Source organism: Dermacentor variabilis, chromosome 8 (genome assembly GCF_050947875.1).
Source record: "Dermacentor variabilis isolate Ectoservices chromosome 8, ASM5094787v1, whole genome shotgun sequence".
NCBI lineage: Eukaryota > Metazoa > Arthropoda > Arachnida > Ixodida > Ixodidae > Dermacentor > Dermacentor variabilis.
In genome coordinates this window covers 33,976,308-33,995,904 of record NC_134575.1, presented here as the reverse complement: position 1 = coordinate 33,995,904, position 19,597 = coordinate 33,976,308, and the positions used below count along the sequence as shown (strand labels likewise).

The 19,597-nt window shown below is 50.9% G+C and overlaps 1 protein-coding gene across 1 annotated transcript; it reads right to left on the bottom strand.

Annotated features, from left to right (window-relative positions):
* Window positions 1-1,535: 1,535 nt before the first annotated feature.
* On the bottom strand, window positions 1,536-7,383 carry LOC142589970 (uncharacterized). Its single transcript, XM_075701725.1, has 3 exons — window positions 6,931-7,383; window positions 2,568-4,473; window positions 1,536-1,942 (listed from the first exon to the last, which is right to left on the bottom strand). Exons 2-3 carry the CDS (start codon window positions 4,466-4,468, stop codon window positions 1,633-1,635), a joined length of 2,211 nt encoding a protein of 736 aa, XP_075557840.1. The 5' UTR covers window positions 4,469-4,473; window positions 6,931-7,383; the 3' UTR covers window positions 1,536-1,632.
* Between the last annotated feature and the right edge of the window lie 12,214 nt (window positions 7,384-19,597).

The window sequence follows — 19,597 nt, the reverse complement described above, 5'->3', positions numbered from 1 at the left end:
AGAAAACATCGTGGTGACCACCCGCAGCGCGAGTTGGGCGACGCCATAATTATTTTATAATAAATCACCCACTCAGGATGACTTGTGGTACCTTCCTTTGGACTTTCGAGTAAAGGAAACTATGTGCAACGAATGCGGTGAGCTTCAACGACACTAAATGGTTTCCAGATACATCGATACAGAAAGGTGGCTCGTACCAGTGCGGAATCTTAGCACTGCAGTGGTGAGTAAAGGAGCACGTGTCTCAGAGTAAAATAGGGAGAAGGCTCACTCCATAGAGCTTCTCACTATAACACCTAGAGGGTAATCTGGCGCCACCGTCTATGGGAGTTTCTTAAGGGGGCACCGTGCCGTCATGGGAATGACGGTATGTGTGTCTGCGAGGCTCGTGTTGGCTGGTGTTGTAAGAGGCTTCGTCTAAAACGTGGATATGGCTATGCAAATAATGCGTTCTCAAAGTAAAATCTTCATAGAATGTTTCTATTCACCCATATTACATCTTTACTCACCCACAATGCATGACCAAGCGAAGAAAAGCAAGAACAGACGACCAACTGTTTCAAAGCGAGCGCGAACCTTGTCGTCTGTCCTCCAACTTTAGCGGCCCGCTGATACTTTTTACGTAACATGTAGTCGTACACACAATAACAAGTTCTCATAGTTAAACAAAACATGTTTTCGCGTAATAATAAAGCTAAAACAGCTTTTTACGTGCTGTTTTAGTAGAAAATAAATTATTGTGACAGACTGAACGGTACTTGCCAAACGCGTCTTCAAGGTGTCCTGCCTCTACGAGAACGATGCCAATCCGAAGTCACAATATACCGGCATTCCCATGCATACCACAGTGCAGCAGCGCCAGATTTCCCTCTAGGTAATGTAGTGAGAAACTCTATGGCTCACTCCTTGCTACAGCGCTGATGTCCCCGCCTACTTAAACGAACTTCGGCCTTCCTGAGGGGCAAAATTGCAGGTGGAGAGGGAGCGATTCGGTCGCTTACACAAAGGCGGCGGTTGCGTTGGCCAGTTTTGCGCCTAAGAAAAAGACAGAAGTGAGGAACGTTCTGCTCGCCGCGGACTGCGCTGGTCGCCGCAGCGGCCTAAAAAATTCCACGAGCCGAAAAATCACTGTCGAGAAAGGTCAAGCGGGGGGGGGGGGGCGGTACTAGTTAGTGGCTTCGGTGGGGAGGGGAGGGGGTAATCGCCCAACCCTCTATGGTCCGTCAAAAATCACGACTCGCGCGACGATAAGTGGACGAGGCCCATCAAGGTGATCTATCAGACCGTGTGATAAAATTTGATTAAGGATTCCGTTGGGGCTAGTTAATCATTTATACCTCGGGGCTAGAATATCATACTTGTACTCAACTTTACAGCTCTGCTTTCTAAATCGCAAAATTTGCCTAATAACCACACCAAAACCACCATAGCACATGCATGTGTGTTTTCTTAAATCGCTGTCATAAACTTATCGTTTGGACTTTTGGGTTATGACATTTCGTGGTGGACGACTCCGGCAAATAATGACGAGCAGCTGCAGTGGGTGCGACTTCCTTTTTTTCTTGACTGCCTATCTGGGCAGATATCATATCTCTGAGACAAAATACAACAAGCGACGGCATCGCGCGTACGTCACACGCGGTTCGGCTCTGATTGGGCGCATTCGTCCACCACGTCACCAAGCGTGAGACAGCGCCGGATCGCGATCCAGCAGTACTCGTTGAGGTCGTCGAGCTCGGTGCGCCCGTCTTCCCGTCGATGACACGTGACTCTTTCCTTGACGACTCCTGCGAGTCGCATGAACTCGTGCATGCCTTCGAAGGACCTGACTTCGTCTCGCAGAGCGGCCGCTGCCTCCTCCTCGCTGATGGACTGCACTTCGGCAAGTTCCGCCAGCAGAGCACGGTGCCGTAAGACCCGCTCCAGCGCCGTCGCAATGGCCCTGTCGATAGCGCGCCAAGCGTCGTGACGGTTTCATATATAGTCGAAGTCGCCAAATGCAAGAAATTTCACAACAATAGCAGGGATAGCATGCGTCAAATCATGGTCGAGCCGATTCATCCACAAAGGCAGTTGTCGCTGTAGCTCCTCTATATATACCATAACGAAATGCTGTCCTAATAGCAAGTCAAAACAATTAAATTGAAAAAAGCATATGTCGCTCATGTAGAGACTAGATTGAGTCGGCATGTTTCATAAATAGCCAAATACATCACTTCCTGAAGCACTTGCTGCCCTTACATCGACTGCCTTTGGCCGATACCAGTGTGAGGTCGCGACCTCGTTAGGACTCAGTTTCAAAAAGTTGTCGCCACTTCTTTCAAAGCAGCTGCTCGGCCGCATAAGAGCTAGTGCTATAAGCGACAGTAGATTGGTAAATTAGTAGTCAAAATAAAAACGGCTGGCTGTTTTTGTACATTTAAACAGCAGGGTTAAACGACAGGTCTAGAAGAAATCCAATTTTTTCAAAGCAATATGATCACGTATTATTCTTCCCCACACGAAGAGTCTTGCGAATATTTCCATCAAAGTTCTGGAGGTGCGAACATCCAATGATTGCTACTTACTTGTCAGCATTAGCGCCCGCGAGGAATCTCGAAGCTCTGCACACCAGGCGGGAGTTTCTTCTCGCGGTGTCCCAGATGACAAACGAGTCGTTGTTCATGTAGCCAGAAAATTCGACTCTTATGAGGCTGTAGTTCTGAGATATGCCGTCGGACAAGCGACTCACGAACGCCTCCATGTGCCATCCCTTTTGTACCGAAACGGAGAACCTTCGTATGTTTTCGCTGTGCTTGACGACATCAGCCATGCGATCAGAGTCCTCCTTAGGAACCCAAGTCGCGCTGACACACAGCTCTTCTAAGCTGCTGTTCCTCGACAACGACTCTACCACTGCCGTCCAATCCAGGTAACTTTCATTCGCCGGGTAGGCGACAGACGCCGAGATCAGTCGCAATATTTTCAGCGTGGTGGTGGTTCCAACATAGTCTGCCAGAGCAGACGACAGGTCCTCCCTGTACGTGCCAGGATCAACAGTCACAGTCAGTGATGTCACGTGGCTCAGCGAACACAGCTGGTGCAGAAGCCTGCCAATCGGCGGAGCATCGGTTCCGTGATCAGCCTGGGAGGCGACGACGGTGCGGAAGCAATGGTACCTGAGGAAATGCAAATCGTGCCGATAGCACGAAGCCCCCAATTCTGGTCCGAAAACGACTTTCTCTTCTGCACCACTTTCTCGTAGGGCCTCGCAGACTTGTTGCAAAGCGACGGCGTCCGTGGCGACCCCGTCTATGATGACGTGCTTTAGATTCTGCTTCGTCGAAAGCGCTCTAAAGAACAGAGCCCACTTCAGTGGCCTCCAGATGTTGAAGGGAAGTGTAAGTTCTTCGAGCGTCTCATTCTCCGTGAGAGATGTCAACCAGCCATCCCAAGTGAGAGCACCCCTGTGTTGGTAAATATTGTAGGGGTCAGGACGGCCGGCCACAATATGAATACTGCGCAGCGTCCTATTTCTTGCAAAAATGTTGGCTACGCTTTCGACACATTGCTGCGACACGAACGCTGTCCTGAAGTCTAGTCTGGTGACGGTCCGGTTTTTCTCGAGTCCTCGTAGTATCAACTGCATAGAAGTGCTGTAAACGTAGCCCCTTCCCACAAAGCTTAGCGTCGTCAAGGCAGTCGAACTCTTCAGGTACTCCGCGCAAGTAGCGGAAATTTCTTCGGGGGCGTGGGTCACGACAGTAAAGTTCAACGATAGCTCTCTCAGGGTTGAGCACGCCATGATCGCAGTCAAGAGCGCCTTTGTAGCCCTTCGACTCACATTTAAATTAGGAATATGGAGAGACGTGAGCGACCTTGTGGTCAATAGGAGAGACGTCAGCGCGTCCAGAAAAGACCGCCGGCACTCCGCATCACTTGTGCACTCGAAGTGCTTCAAGTTTGGCATGGTCGGGACAACCGCGCAGAAGTTACTGTAGGGGCCGAGACCTCGGCTGAACGAGTCCCGCAGCTTGAGCGTCTCGACGGACTGGTTTCCACGAAGGGCGTCGCACAGGAGCTCGTCGTACAAGGTGAGCCTGCCCATCGTGACGTCCACATGCGTCACGCAGTGATGCTTCTTGACGAGGCAGTGCAGCAGCGTGGCGACCCGGTGCAGTGTGTCCAGCGAGTGGTCCCTAACGTACGGGCAGTCGATGCTAACTACGGCCAGGCCGCTTCGCGCTCGCGGGCTTTCTCTCAGCTCGAGCTTGGCCTGCGAGAGCACTTCGTTCCACGCAGTGAGGTGTCGAACGATGTGACACGCTCGATCCTCGGTCGCAGTGCAAGGTGACGCGTGGTCAATGGCTTCGCCCGAGAAGAAGCCCCTTATTCCTTCGATGTCTGCCAAGCCCACGTCGAACAGCTTCAACGAATCGGCCCGGCCAGTACCCATTGGGAACTTCCTCGGGGCTTCACCGCTTGCCATTGGCCCTAGAAAGACGGATGGGTAGCTCTTAGAAAAGAGGTCATGATGAAATGTACTGATCCATGAAATTGAGGGTATACATGAACTGTTTATATTTCTATAGTGAAGCCCCTGGCTCGAGATGGCATTTGCGAAGGCTTACACGTTCCGCATTGAAATGATGGATACGCCCATGTGCGACTCTTGTCGAACTACAGAAACGACTGAACACATCCTATTTCTCTGTCCCTAGTACGACTTCAAGCGTGAAGATCTCCCGACAGTATTAAGTCGGCTAGATTCCCGACCATTTTCGGAAATGAACATCCTCCATTGCCGTACGCATCGATGGCTATTCACCCTCTCTCTCTATGAATAAAGGGAAAATGAGACATCCACCCGTTCGTAGCAATTGCTACAAAGGAAACCCATACGGGTTCCTCGAAAGAAAAGCCTCATAGTTGAAGAAAAATTCGTCCTGGTCCGGGACTCGAACCCGGGACCACCGCCTTTCCGGCGGTGGTACCTTTATTTTCCCTTTATTCATTGCTTCTCTCCACCTTGCGGGTTTCCGCAGAACTACTACGTCTCTCTCTCTCTAGTTGAGCAATTATTGACTCGTCTGCAAGACCTTTTGCGCCGTCAGTCTTGTCCCGGCCACATCCGCGAAGGCTGTCGGGAAGCGCTGTTTGAATGTGACGTGAAGCCCTCTCTCGCGCCCCCTCTCGTGTAGACAGCAAATATTCCAGTCTAGTTAGCGGTCCGTGCAATTTTGCCATTGTTTACTCTACGCTATTGCATCGTGTTTTGTACTCTGGCTATCGGCTGGCATTTACCACAGATTGCACCGGGGAGTTGGCGTTACACTCGTGTCACAAGTTGGGTGCTCAGACAGAGTGCTTCGATTTGGTTCCGGTGGCCACTACGCGAGCCCTCAGAGCGGAAGAATAGCGTAAGCGTTTCCGTGCTGCTGTTAAAACGGTCTTGAGATAAGCCATTAGACGTGTAACACACAATCGTACACACTGGTTGCACATTAAACTGCTGCTTCCAAAGCGTTTCCAAAGCCTTTCCATGGTAGCGTGAAACGGCAATGAAACTGTACTACGGAGACGAATGACTTTCGTTGCAATTTTTCGCATTTGTTAACAGTACAGGGACGTGTCACGATATTATTGTCATGGTTAACTTTAGTTATAGTCTGAAAGGGCCGTTGAATGTTGGGAGGACCGCTCGAAAACGATCAGTTGATCTTGTCCTAAGGGAGAGCGTTGCAGGGCAATGCTCACAATTGATGTAAATTGTTTCATGACGTGAGATCTTTGTCTATGTTTTTTTTAATCTTAGAAATCATTAAATATAGCTTGTGGCAGATAGCGCAAAGCAACTTACAATCTCCCATAGCTCACCCGGGAAGGCGGACGGTTACTAGACGCAAGGCCACAGAGCAAATTTCTACTATTTCTTATGCCCTCTTCGAATGGGCGTTTTCGCGCGCTCTAAATCGCTTCTGAAACGCTGATCGCGTTCGCGCGGTCAAAAATGGGTGTTCCAGCAACATGCGTATGCTTCTTCCCGATCGTCCGACGCCATACCAGCATCAACACAGCAAGTAGGGCGAGTTGGTAGGTTAGGATCCAATTAGGGCCGATTTCATTACGTGCGTTGGATACCTCCGAATTTTCGTTTTCGTGTCTTGTCGGGCAGCCCTGTACTCTGAGAACTGCCGGGCAACATTGGGGATCCCATACATCCTTGCATCTTCAGTCCTATATGTGTGTTGTTGGACCGGCGCAGCACTACTTCGACAGCAGAGCGTTCTTACTATTAGTTTGCATATTAATAAAACAATGTTAACAAGTCACCGTTTCCCCATCCGTCATATCACCGATATGCTGCGGCTACGAATTCAAACGCACGCTTTAGATTCGGAACAGTATTGCTGTCGCAGCAGCGCACAAATTTCTAACTTTGTAGTCACGCGACCCAACCCGTTCCTGTTGTTGGATTGGCGGAACGTCACAAATGTTTAGCGGGGCGACAATGCATTTTTGCACGTATGCCGCCATCGTCGCGATGTTTCCCATCCAAAACACAGCCGATGAATGTGGTGGCCGCGCTCCCGGAACTTACCCTCATCTTTCGCTTACTTTCATTTTACTGTTCCCGAAAAGCAGCTGGCAGATCGATTGACGCAGGTTATATCGTACATTTGGATTCATAGTGGCCTCAGAAACCGGGCCCACTCGCATTCGCGGGGATCACCGCGACCAACCGAAAGTGCCATCGGATTTGTCATCACATCGCACCAGGACGCGTCGCGATCACACACCCGCTAAGGTCCTTTATCTAGGGACCTTGAACCCCGCTAGTTGCTTGAATTCGTTCCAGCGAACGCGTTTCCCAATTCAGCTAAACCCTCGTCATTCGAACTTGTTCAGCGGTACGAGCTTTTCGTGTACACACATGCTCCTGGCACTCACCAGAGACGCGAGTCGATGTTCCTCGCTTACTCTTGTCCTTGTAGATTCTTGTCTTTGTTCTTTAGAGAAATTCCGACGCAGTTGTTCTTGATCACGTTCAGGATCCAAGACCAAGGCCCTGTAGATTACTTCTTCGTCGACCTTAGCACGAGAATCAGTAAGCGTACCTCTTCTTTTCTCTTTCTGCATCAATCTTGTTAAAGAGAATAAATCATCAGAGTACAGGTAAAAAAAAAACTGCGTGCAACTAGCTTAAAACACGCGGCCGTGTCTTGGGTTCCATCGCTGAGCTAAAACATCTTTTTTCTGTAACCGCGATGATGTATTCTTGATGAAACCGCGTCAGTTTCCATTGGTATAGCCTTGCGCATTCTGATGATGACTACAGCGACGACGACGAGAATGCTGATGATTGCAATGATGATGGTGGTGGTGCTGGTAGTGCTGATGATAATGATGATGAAGAAGTCTCGGTTTACGGGAGCAGTAACGAGGCAGAATAACTCTCGAGAGCCGGAAGCTAGCCATATGCGTGGCAGGCACCGGCGATTAACTAAGATTCAATCTAAAACTCATAAATATGAAAATAGGCTCAGTTCACAAAAAGAGATGTCAAGAAAAGCAGTAATAACGGGTAACTGAGAAATGAGACAAACTAAATCCAAATTATTGAGTACACAATAAAAGAACAAAACGTAAAAGACCATTCTACGAACAAAGCCGAAGCATTAACAAATTCAACTAAACTGAGTAGCGACAACAGTAGATAAAATGCTGTAAAAATAAAATAAGGAAACGCTAAAACGATGTTGATGATTATGGACAAAGGTACTGAGTGCTTAGGGTAAGTCCTTTTGATAACTAAGGGACGCATTTAAGCAGTCCGCGTAAAGCGTGTACCCTATTAATATTTTAAAACACGTGAATCGCTACACGAAATTTTGCGCCCTCTCCCAATTGACGTGATTTTGACGAACTATCCGATTGGCTACATAGGTGGCGTCGTCGATTATTTTTACAACTTGATAAGGAACAAATATTATTCGTAATAGTTGAAATGTTGGTAACGTTTTTGTATAAAAATGTCACAGAAAGGAAACAATACCACAATTTGTCACTGCCCTCGGGCACTTCCCGAACACAGCAAGTGTCGTCTGTTTGTGCTGCAACGTTCTCCGTGTTGACGTGAATTGCACGGTCCATGTTGATCACGAGCTTTCTTTTCGGGACCACGTTTCTTGACATGTTGTGGGCTGCAAATCTAGCAACTGGCAACATGTCATGTCACATGTCAACATGTCAAGCTGCGACATGGTCTCTCTGCGACACAACATGCGAGCAGAGTGGCCTCAGCGCATTCGCCTATCGTCACACGATCGGCGCCAACATCTACGCGTTCGCGGTCGTCACTTCACGCCGTAGGATTACTACCGCATAGAGACTATTATAGATTTCAGGCGAGTCCAGTTACGGCTAAACGCAAGCAGACTAGGCGTTTTACTTGATGAGTGCTGCATGCCGCAGCCACCTGGTGGCGAAGAGCTCAATCGCATAAACTCCGAGCGAATATTGCATTCATCAAGTGTACTGTACTTCGCTGCTGGTGCAAATTTTCGGCAGCGGATCCATCGTGTTGCTGTACAAATTGTAAACCAGCAGCAAAGCAAGAGACCCTTGGTTACTGCAATGTTAGCGTCGAGATGCTCGACTGTTTCGAAGCAGGTGTTCGACACCAACGACACCAACGCGACATTCAACATGTCTCCACATGGGACTACTCCATTGGGCCTCCACGCTATCCAGCAACTTGGCTTTCAGATCGACGGCACAACTTTAACCCGCCGATTGGCGAACACTTATGTTCACACCTTCCTGCAGGCGTTCTTCTGGTACACGAACGTCCTTTCGATGGCGAGCTTGGGATCGTTAAGGATCGGTTCCACCGGATCAAGTGGCTGCAGAGCATCGTGGCACTGTTCAGCAAGCTTCCGCCGGCTACCCCTGGCTCTTCGGCACCAGGTCCCCAACAAGCTACGCCGACTCGAGAACGATGACGTCATCAAGCCACTCGTGGTGGTCCGCAAGAAGGCTCCGGCAGAAGCCGCACAAGAGGCGAACCGAAAGCAGCAACAGGCTAAGCTGCATGTGGATGGGCGTAGATGGGCCAGACTGACTCAAATGAAAGTGTGTTGCGGTGAAAGCGACTTCATAGGAGACGGTCATATATCAAAATCAATGTCACACATTTACGCTGATATTGATTTCACGAACTTTGGCAACCTTACGGCGGGTCCTCGGCCAAAGCGCTTAAACGAGTCCCCTGCCACAGCGCACTCCGAGAGAAGGTTGCCAGCTGTCGTCGGTCAGTGCGGCCGAGGCAGCCGCCATGGTTCCCGACGCTGTCAGGAGCTTTCGAGACGTGGACTCCTTCAGGCAAATGTCCGGCGTCGTCTTCCACTCTCGCGAGGATTCCCGCCAGCAACTGGACAGCCTGAACGAGGATTGCTGGTTCCTCGTAACGCGATGCTCGATGCTCGAATACATAAAGGAAACCCTCGTAGGAGGATATGATGGCGGCCAATGAACCGTTCCGTCGTCCTTACATTAATTTCCGCAAAAGGGCCAAGGCGGCGAGTGGAGCAGCGGCTTGGGCGACTAACGTGGCAAGCTTCCAGAAGGACACTGCGCGTGTCGAGCTTTCCTCTGGAGCACGTGCTGCGCATCTTTATTTGATTGCCATAGCAATTACACGGACACTCCAGGCGCATTTCCGCGATCAACGTCGCCGTCGGCGTCGGCGTCGCCGTAGCCGTCGGCGTGAGGTTCCGTATGAGTGAAAGCGTGTGAGGGTGAGCCCGCGAACGCGGTTCAATCTCGCGTGCGCGAGTGAGGAACGCGGCCCCGATGCGTGCCCTCTCCTTTGGCAAGGCAGTCGGGTAAGGGTGGAGGGGCGTTCTTCGCCGGCGGCTGCCAGGGTGTGTCGATGTCCTCCTTTACCCCAACCTTTCCTTCCCATATTCAAGAATCTCCTTCTCTCTCTCGATGTCCTCCTCGCCCGCCGCTCGGTACAGAGTGGAGACATTGCGGCGTCTACTACGGCGTTAGCCACGCGAATCGCGGACGCCGTAGTAGACGCCTTTGGCGGACGCTGCAGGGACGCGTGGCCAGTGCTCGTGTGTCTTGAAAGCGGTCTGCGACGTGGCTGAAGTGCGCGCCCGCGCGGGCATCAACTTGAAAGCGATGTGCGATGATATTTGTCGAAGGAAAGGAAAGGCGCTTGATTCTGCTACCCGTGAGGGAGCCCGCAGAAGCGGGTCTGCGATATTTGCAGAGCGCGTGTAGTACCAGTAGCTTCGTATGCACAGATGCACGGAGGTCAATTAACTCGCAGCTGCTGCCGTAATTGCTAACTCCAGCGTTCTCACAGACAGTTTCCGTGCTCATTGAGCGAGATGTGTTGATGTTTTTCTGTGCGCGCGTGGCACCATGCTGGTTAATTTAGCTAAAAAATGTTGACGGGCTGGTTGGTTTGAAGTCATGATAGAATGGGCAACCGCGACTCAATAAGGACGTAAAAAAACCGACGCGCAAAGAAAGCGCTTTCTCTGTGCGCCTGTTTCGTTTAAGTCGTCCTTGAGTCACGGTTACATTCTATCATTGTTAAGTTAGTTAGTAAGCGAACGTTTACAATTTTATGTGGCCGATAAAACTACAACCATTACTTTCTACAGCTATCTACTAATTTGCTATCGCAATCGGTGCTTCTCCTTTCGGGCGGAACTGCGAATTTTCTCTCTTCCCTTTAAGCTGACACCAAGGCGGCGGATTAGAACGCCGACCACAGCGTGCCCGCGTTGCAGCATCGGTGCGTACAGCACCCTTACTGACCCGTCCATTTCGTCAGACGCTGTTGGCGTCTCACGTGGTGCACGGCAACTCTGCAATGCTACTACGACTCTGCAATAAACCAATGTGCCGATTCTAGGCGCAATTTTTAACGCGACAGCGTTAAGGAGCTCGTGTCGCAGAAAAGCCGGTGTCGTCGGTGTCGGTGTCGGCGGCGTTGGCCGTGAGCGATAAATCCCAGCAGGCGTTTCATGAATAAAAAACAACTTGCAAGATGGGCTGGGTGGGAATTTAACCAGGGTCTCCGGAGTGTGAGACGGAGACGTTACCACTGAGCCACGAGTTTTTTTTTTTCTTTATTACCGACATGGCAACAAGGCTACAAAACAAGACATTTTAACACTGAGCCACGAGTTCGATGCTTCAAAGCGGTACAAAAGCGCCTCTAGTGAACGCGGTGTTGCCTTAGAAACGAGCTGTTTCTAAGGCTCAGGCGTGCGTCGCTTGCTCAGGCGCACATTTCGTTGTCGTGCCGAACGCTGCGTTGCTCGACGCTCACCGCGTCCGATGCGGGGCGCGTAGTCGCTGCGCCGTAGCCCATTATCTTACACCCCTTGGCAGGTCGACGGGAACGCTGTCGCGTTCCACTCTTGAAGGCGAAGCTTAAGCGTCCTCCAATTTTTTTGTTTCATCCCATGTGTGCAAGCAACTTATCGTGCTTTTTTTTTCTGAAACCAATGTCGGTTACGGTTAGCTACCACTACGGAAAGGTTCCATAAATATGGGCTGAAAAATTCGGAATCTATACTGGTATTACACAAATATTTCCGCTTGCGATTATGTTTCTTCGCATATATGCATGAAATATAGCGAAAACTGTTTCCAAAAAGTTTCTGCGCTTATTTTTTAAACAGTTCTCCCCGCTTGGAATTTGTAGTATTGCTTCGCGACGCTGTTAGACTCGAGCGGTAGACACCCATACTTTACCCCAGGTGACCCATGTTACGGACCTTCAATGGGTGCTGCAGTATTTGGAGAGAGGTAAAAACTGACAGCCTCCTTCACTGCAGCGTGAAGCCAAAGAGGAAATGAAAATTATTTCTTGCAGTTCCGTCCTCTTTTATCAAAACTACATTTCGCACGTTTTCGCAGAATTGAGTTGTATTCGCTGCCTCGAAGATTCGGGTTGGCCATGAATTCGGCCTCCCCTTGCAATCTGCCAGACTCGTGTTTTGCTGAGATGGTGGAGCGACCCACTCGGAAAGCGTTGGTCGCCGGTTCTGTTCTCTGTCCAGGGCAAACTTCCCTGATCAGAGAAAAAGCCGCGGAGCGTTTCAATATTTTGTAGTAGTTTTGTGCTAAAGTCCATGCAGTGCCATTTTTTTACCTTTGATGAAACTTCCACATGATTGCGGGTTTCTTCAGAATTCACTTGCCATTTGGCGGCATTCGATATCAAGAGGTTTCCCCGTCTAAGTGTAGCTTAGTCCGCTTCGTTCAGAAGCACTCGACCGGTAAAACTGGCATTTGCAATCCGTTCTCGCCTTCGTCATAAGGCGATGCGTTGCCATGTTACAGCGAAAGCCACATAACTGGCGGAGGACGACTGACGAAAAAAGTGTATATACATTCCTTGTCCTAGCGTTGTAGTTTTACAGAACGATTTGACGCTGATAGTGGCCACTGGAGCAACTTGGAAACGACAAACTGCGAGGCATCATGGTTGCTTTGGGAACCATTACGATGTCCAGAAAAGAGCCAACGTTGGGCTGATACATGAACTGCGCATTGCTCGTCGGTCCATCGCTCGTAACGTTCTCGGCCGGTTTCCATGCCGTCGCCGAGGACGTCCTAGTTTATTGATTCTGTTGTCTAATTTCTGAGATTCATGACGGTTTCAATGTTGTTGTAGTGTGCCTTCTCAATTATTTTTCCTATAGTATTAACCGTCATCTCCATGCAGATTCTCTTGTTATTCACGACGATTTCATATGGGCCCTGCTGGTAATAACCGAATGACTGCCAAGCGGGGACAGCCGCATTAGCGAGTACGACGTTCAATAGGTAAATGTAGTAACTGTAAATGCGCACTTAGATTTCTTCACTGTTGCAGACAGTACATTAGAATGCATGTGCTCAGGAGCAAAATTCGTCATTTTTTCTGCAGATGCTGTCAACTGTGCGTCATGTTAATAAAATATTCATCTGAAAACAACCCGAGCAGCCATATTCACTTTGAAGGTTGTGTGATGTGGCGTGTGGGAGCCAATCTATTCATTGTTGGCTCCGTTGAAAGTGGCCCATCTGGGTGAGAGTGAACAATCTATGGTCGTAAGAAGAATCAACCTGTGAAAGGAGAATAGGCAGGGATTCTTTTCAAGGAAAGGCAGGAGTCCAACCGTGACGTAATTTGAACGAGGGCAACAAGGACAACGGCGCTTACGTTGTCCGTCTTGTTTCAATTCTGCCATGTTTTCAAGCCTGCCTTTACGTGTTATGAATACACGTATGTTACAGTTACTAATCTTACGACAGTTCAGCATAACTGTATGCCATCAAAGCGCCCTAATACCTCAGCTGCTTTTTCATGGCTCCAAGGCCTAACCGTTAATAGAAGAACAGTTAACCAAAGGGAGCACCCAGGCTGGATACTTATTCTTGATGTCACGGACCAATACACCTTTGCTAGTGAAAGTTAATCTATGAACCGACGCGACTATTCTGTATACATGCTATCATAGGTACCATATTTTTTCAGACTTCGAGATACATTCTATAATGATTACCATCGAAGAAATGTCCAGCCTGTCCAGACACACAGTCCATCGCCTGAAGAAAGTCTTCCGAGATCCTCGGCAATGGCCCTGACCCGCTGGACGGCCCACTCCTGGTCTTCGGGTGCCTCGCTGAGGAGCGCGGCTTGCCATCCCGCAGCGAGGCACCCCGCTTCAGAGGCTGCTGCTGTTGTCTTCCCCCTTCCTCTTGGTGCTTCTTCCTCATGGGTTGGCATTCCCAAAGAACATGGGCCATATCGACCCGTTCGTGGTCGCACCACGGGTAGCCGGGCAAAGGGCGCAGCGCGGGCCACAGGCGGTGCAGGTGGTAGGGGTTGGTGAAAGTGCCCGTCTGCAACCATGTCAGGTCGACCGCCTGGGACCTGTCCAGCCGCCCGTGGGACTGTGGATATTTACTACGTTCCTTCCTTTAGTGACCAAGCACCTCTCGGTACGTGGCCGGAAACAGCTCGACATCGCGGTCGGCGTCCCCGTAGTCGCCAGCTCTGTCCGCCGCGATTTGAGTTGTGTTGGTAACGACAGCGGCGGCGCCGGACGGGGTGGCCACCGCCATCGCCGTGACTCCTCCGCTGGGGACCCCCACAACAACGGCAGCGGCTGCCATCTGGGTGACCGCGTCGCGGCGTGTGGGCTGCCTCGCGACTACGAGGGCGCGCTCGTTGTGGTTGGGCGTGGTGTCGGTGTGTCTTCGGCCGGTAGCATTGTTGTTGTTGTTGTTGTCGCGGCTGTTGTTGTTGTTAGTGCCAAGCTCCCCGACGTGTGCGCGGAACCACTTGAGGGACTTGTTTGTAATCGTACCGGACCTGAAGTCCCCGGCCCTGGCGCTGAGCATGCGCGCCGCATCCGCGGACACCCAACCTTTGGTGTAGTACGAATCGCTGATTTGGAGTTGCTAATGATCAGGCTATCCTCCGCACCTCCGCGGAGTGCTGCGAGCGCTATGGCCATCTCCTCCGCTGCTTCGGCCGACGGCAGCCTCGTTGATGCCGTCGCTCGGATTCTTCCCTTCCTATCTACGACTGCCATGTTGTTGTTGTTGTGGTTGTGGTTGTTGTTGTTGTTGTTGTTGTTGTTGTTGTTGTTGTTGTTGGCAACTCCGGTTCGTCTCGCACATTCTGTTTTAGCGGGGGTGATGGTCGCCGTCCCTTGTCGCCATCACGGTCACCGGCTGGCCGTGGGTAGCTTGCTGCATCGACGAAGAGGACGCCTTCTCGTCTTCCGTGCTCCTCGAGGATTGGTACCGTCCTGCGTTAACGTGTTTGCACGCCATGCACCGGGTGCATGTTCTTCGACATGTCTTCCGTCTGTACGGTGTCCGTGACTACCAGTAGCAGTGTTTCCTTCAGTCCCCGCGCCTGGTGATATCGAATCCCGAGCAGTTCTAGGATTCGTCTTCCCGTTCTGGTGCTCAACAGCCTCTCCAGCTGCGCGACGCTCTGCCCCTCGGCGATCTCCTCGAGCGGGTGGTGTACGCCCATCTCGAGGAGCCTGTGAGTTGGCGTGTACCGGGGTACTCCGAGGGCGGTCTTGAACGCCCTGCGGATCGCAACGTTCAGCTTGTCAGTTTCGCTCTTGTTCCAGTCGGCGAACGCGGCGACGTACGCTACGTGCCTCAGCGCGAACGCCTGTATTAGACTCGTAACGTTGTCTTCCTTCATTCCTTTTCTCTTGTTCGCGACCCACCGCACGAAGTGTGTGGTGGCGGCACTTTCTCCTTCAGTCGGGAAACTAGCTCGCGGTCGGCACCCATTCTCTTCCAGCCACAGGCCGAGCACTGGCAACTTGGACACCGTCGGTATTCGGGTCCCCTCCTTCGTCGTGACGCGGACGCCCAAACGACGGTTGTCTAGCACGACCTACAGGAGGGGTCCTTTCTTGCGTGGTCTGTGCAGCAGGATCTCCGACTTGTCTAGTGAGAAGACGAGGCCCATGTCTTCGAGGTGCCGCTCTACCTCCTGGACGGCCCGCTGCAGCCGGTCTTGCATTTCGCCGACGCGCGTGTTATCCGTGGTGCACAGCGTCGCATCATCTGTGTAGATCGTATGAGTGATGTCCTCTATCGCGTCGAGACGCTCCAGCAGGCCGATCATGACGCGGTTGAGAAGCATGGGGGAGAGTACGGAGCCCAGTGCCGTTCCCGCACCACCCATTCGGACCGTTCGCGGCGGGGCCCCGTCGATCTTGACCGTCGGCTCGCGCACATTCAGGAAGCTGCTGAAATATCGGTGGAACCTCGCACCGAGATCGAGTCGGCAGATCTTGTCCAGTATGGTCATGTGCTTCCCAGTGTCGAAGGCGCTCTTGAGGTCTAGCCCAAGCAGGGCGCGCACGTGAGTGCTCGGAGCATTCACGACCTGTTCGTTGGGTCTGCAGCATGGCGTCCTGCGTAGAAAGTTCCTTGCGGAAACCTATGATGTGGGTGCCGAAGGCGTCCTGCTTCTCGAGGAGCGTCGGCACCCTGTTGAGTCAGGCATGCTCCGTCGGCATCCTCGCCGCCAGAAGGGAGTCGGGGGCTCCCCTCATGCTGCCAGAGAGGGGGCTGCTCTCCACAGAGTATCCATTTCTTCACAATGTCGGACCAGGTGACCTTGCGCGGCCCTGTCTGTATCTCGTTATGTGTGGCTCGCACGCCGTCTGGCAGGGGGTGGTTTCGGTTCCGGTTGGGGCTTCCACTCCGACTCCTGCTTCGACTTCTGCGCTTACGTCTCTTACGACTTCAGCTACGTCTTCTTATCGGTGAGAGAGATCCGGATCTCGAACGACTTTGGCCTTTTCCCTCCGCCATACTGTACCCCGATGGTGATGGCGTTCGCTGAGGGGTCGTCGTTCCTCCTTTCAATGTGCGTTCCCACTCTTTTTCTGACCATGAGCCTAGCTGTAGGCATCCCGGAGATTGTGCTATGGTGCAATGCGGTTAATTTTCAACTATATTGTTGCAAATTACGCCCTTAGCGCTACCTTACGTACTTTGTGACCAATTCTCGTTCTTATGACCCCAGCCGAAGCCGCCTTCCGGATACCAATGGCTCGATTGCACGAAGCCTACTCCGTCCAAGCAAACTCTTTCAATTTCCCTAGATTGTGCCGTATGGCGGCTTTGCCTCAGCATGAATACGTCTACGGCAGTGCATCCTTTACAGGAGTATAGTGCAATACGGTTTATTTTCGACTATATATTGGCGGTAATTACGCCCCTACCCTAATATAACACCAGCGTTGACCGACAGGACCTTGCCGTACGGTGACAGCGTCTGGACGAGGACTTCGTTCGGAACAAAGGACGGCAGGAAGAGGCAGGTTACGTTGGTGACCTGCGGGCCAACGGGGAGGACCGGACAACGCCCGCCACCGATGACAAGGCAGCCAGATTCGACTATTAGAGTGATGGAAGCCATGCTTTTGACGGCGACTTGGAAGTTGAGGCATCCCATGTGCTCAACGCAGCGGACCTCAGAGAGGCCAACTATTGAGGTCGTCGCGTCGACGACGGTCTCGGGACCATTCCCCGTAGGAACAACAACATCGAAGACTTGGGCCTTCAACGGAGTCCACGACACTGTAGGCGCCATGGCGTAAGAGGTGGACGTGTCTGACGTAAAACCCGTGGGAAGGTCAGCGGAAACTCCTCAATAACTTCATTGGATGCGACACTACCTCTGTGCAAAGCTGTGTTTAGAAAAAAGTTTATTTCGACATGAGACGCTACGAACAGTGAGTCACATTCACGGCGCAATTCCACCTGTTATGTTTAGAAAAATATTATTTCGATAAACAAGACGATACTAACACTTGGTCACAATCACGGCACAGTTCCCCCAGGACGATAACATGTACAAAAAACGAAGCGTTTTATGCACAGCACATATTCGAAGTAGTGTCATAGTCCTCATTCACTAACGTATAACCACATTGACCCACGGAAAGGCACAGTTTCACATAAACTAATTGTCACATGTAAAAAAAGATGTTAAATATATGCGATGTACACAATGGCTGTGTACAATGATGATGTGACAGAGACAGTTTACATAATTTTGCACTGATACTGCGAGATGTGTATATACGCAAATGATCATGTATACGAGAGCACGCATACACAGAGATCACGGGCACCTACAATCTATGCACATTCAATGAATACTTCTGATGGCCTGCCTACAAGAACCAGGCCGGTCGAAAATTAAGCCTTAGCGTCCATCAGCCGCCGACAGGAAACGGTATGACCACTGTCGAAGGAACTCTATTTCCCCAAGGAAAATGAGATCCCCTGATAGAAACGACAGTACCTCAGAGTAGAGCCTCCACAGAAGTGGAAACAGCTACATTCTGCGCATACGTTAGTCACGTGCGCACGAAGGTGCGTGGAAGTGCACCATATATCCTCATTCTAGTATGCCCTACGCCTGGCGCAAGTGCGTTATTGAACTCGTACGATCTTTCGAAGTAAAATGGGTCCTAAAACTGGTACAGTACGACTTTCACAAAACCTCGAGACATGATAGCATGGAATTGTGATCTGAATATACGATAAAACATAATTCTCTAAGACGAAAACTCAAAAAAGCCCTCTTCTAGCTGCCATATCGCTTTTAGTGAGCCGAGACCGAAAACATCCGAACTATTGGCTAACAATTTCGCTGTGAAGAAAGAGACAGGAGAGGGACATACAATCAGTACTTTTAACGCGATAGTGTTAAGGAGCCCGTGCCTCAGAAAATACGGCGTCAGCTTCTGCGTCCCGCGTCGGCGTTGGACGTCGCCTCGGCAAAAAGAATTTTGAACGCAATTCCGAACCACTCATACCCAACCCCTTCTCTGGCACCAAAGTTGCTCATACCTTGTCTTTCATTCTTTACAAAGTTATTCCTCGGAATTTTGAGAACGGCAGCCCACAAGCAAATGTAATAAAAAATGGCTGTGGCTTAGCTAAGGTTAAGCCCAGGATGCGAAGCATACTAGCCTTTATTTTAGTTCTTGAACCGCTGTTTAGCCTGGTGAACTGCTGTTGCTCGGCTATATTTGGTTCGGCTAGACGAAGAAACAACTCATGCGTTACTCTGCTTCGCCTTCAAGAGTGGAACGCGACAGCGTTCCCGTCGACCCGCCAAGGGGTGTAAGACAATGGGCTACGGCGCAGCGACTACGCGCCCCGCATTGGACGCGGTGAGCGTCGAGCAACGCAGCGTTCGGCGCGGCAACGAAATGTGCGCCTGAGCAAGCGACGCACGCCTGAGCCTTAGAAACAGCTCGTTTCTAAGGCAACACCGCATTCACTAGAGGCGCTTTTGTACCGCTTTGAAGCATCGTACTCGTGGCTAAGTGGTAGCGTCTCCATCTCACACTCCGGAGACCCTGGTTCGATTCCCACCCAGCCCATCTTGCAAGAGTTCAGCCAAAGCCACCTAGAAACAAGCGCAGCTGCTTATATACCGCCGCGACGCCGCGAGCGACGGCGCGACTTGGAGCCCCGTTTCTCCTCTGTCGTGACGTCACGGTGTCACGTGGTCAGCCTTGAAGGCGACGATAGCGACGGCGCGAGTTGGAGCCCCGTTTCTCCTCTGTCTTGACGTCACGGTGTCACGTGGTATTGAAGGCGACACCGCCGCGCCTGAGGAGCTGGGTTGAGCTCTAGTAATATGCTTCGCATTAAAAACGCCGCAACGTTAGCGCTTCTGAAACATTAAAAATCCGAAGCAATAACAGGAGATAGACCCACGCAAGAGGCAGCGTTTCCACCACAAAGCTCGCCTTCGTGCATAGCGTTCGCAGCCAGCGTTTCCCAGTAAACGTTACGGTAACATAAGCTGTAGTTGCCGGGAAGCATGAAAAGCAGTAAGGGGTCCTTAAACGCTCTCACGTTCCATTCTTAAAGGCGAAGCCTAAGCGTCCTCCAGATTTTTCATTCAATCCCTTGAGCAACCGCGCACGGTGACCTTACTTTCCTCAGAGTCAACACTTAGTTGACACTTTCCTTTTTTTTCTGTTGTTGTAACATACGTTACATTAAAAGAATGTTGTCGAGTAAA

Coding starts and splice junctions, on each gene's coding strand:
- LOC142589970 (XM_075701725.1), bottom strand. CDS start 4,468: ATGGCAAGCGGTGAAGCCCCGAGGAAGTTCCCAATGGGTACTGGCCGG. Junction 1,943..2,567: donor GCGGGCGCTAATGCTGACAA/GTAAGTAGCAAT, acceptor CGCTATCGACAG/GGCCATTGCGACGGCGCTGG.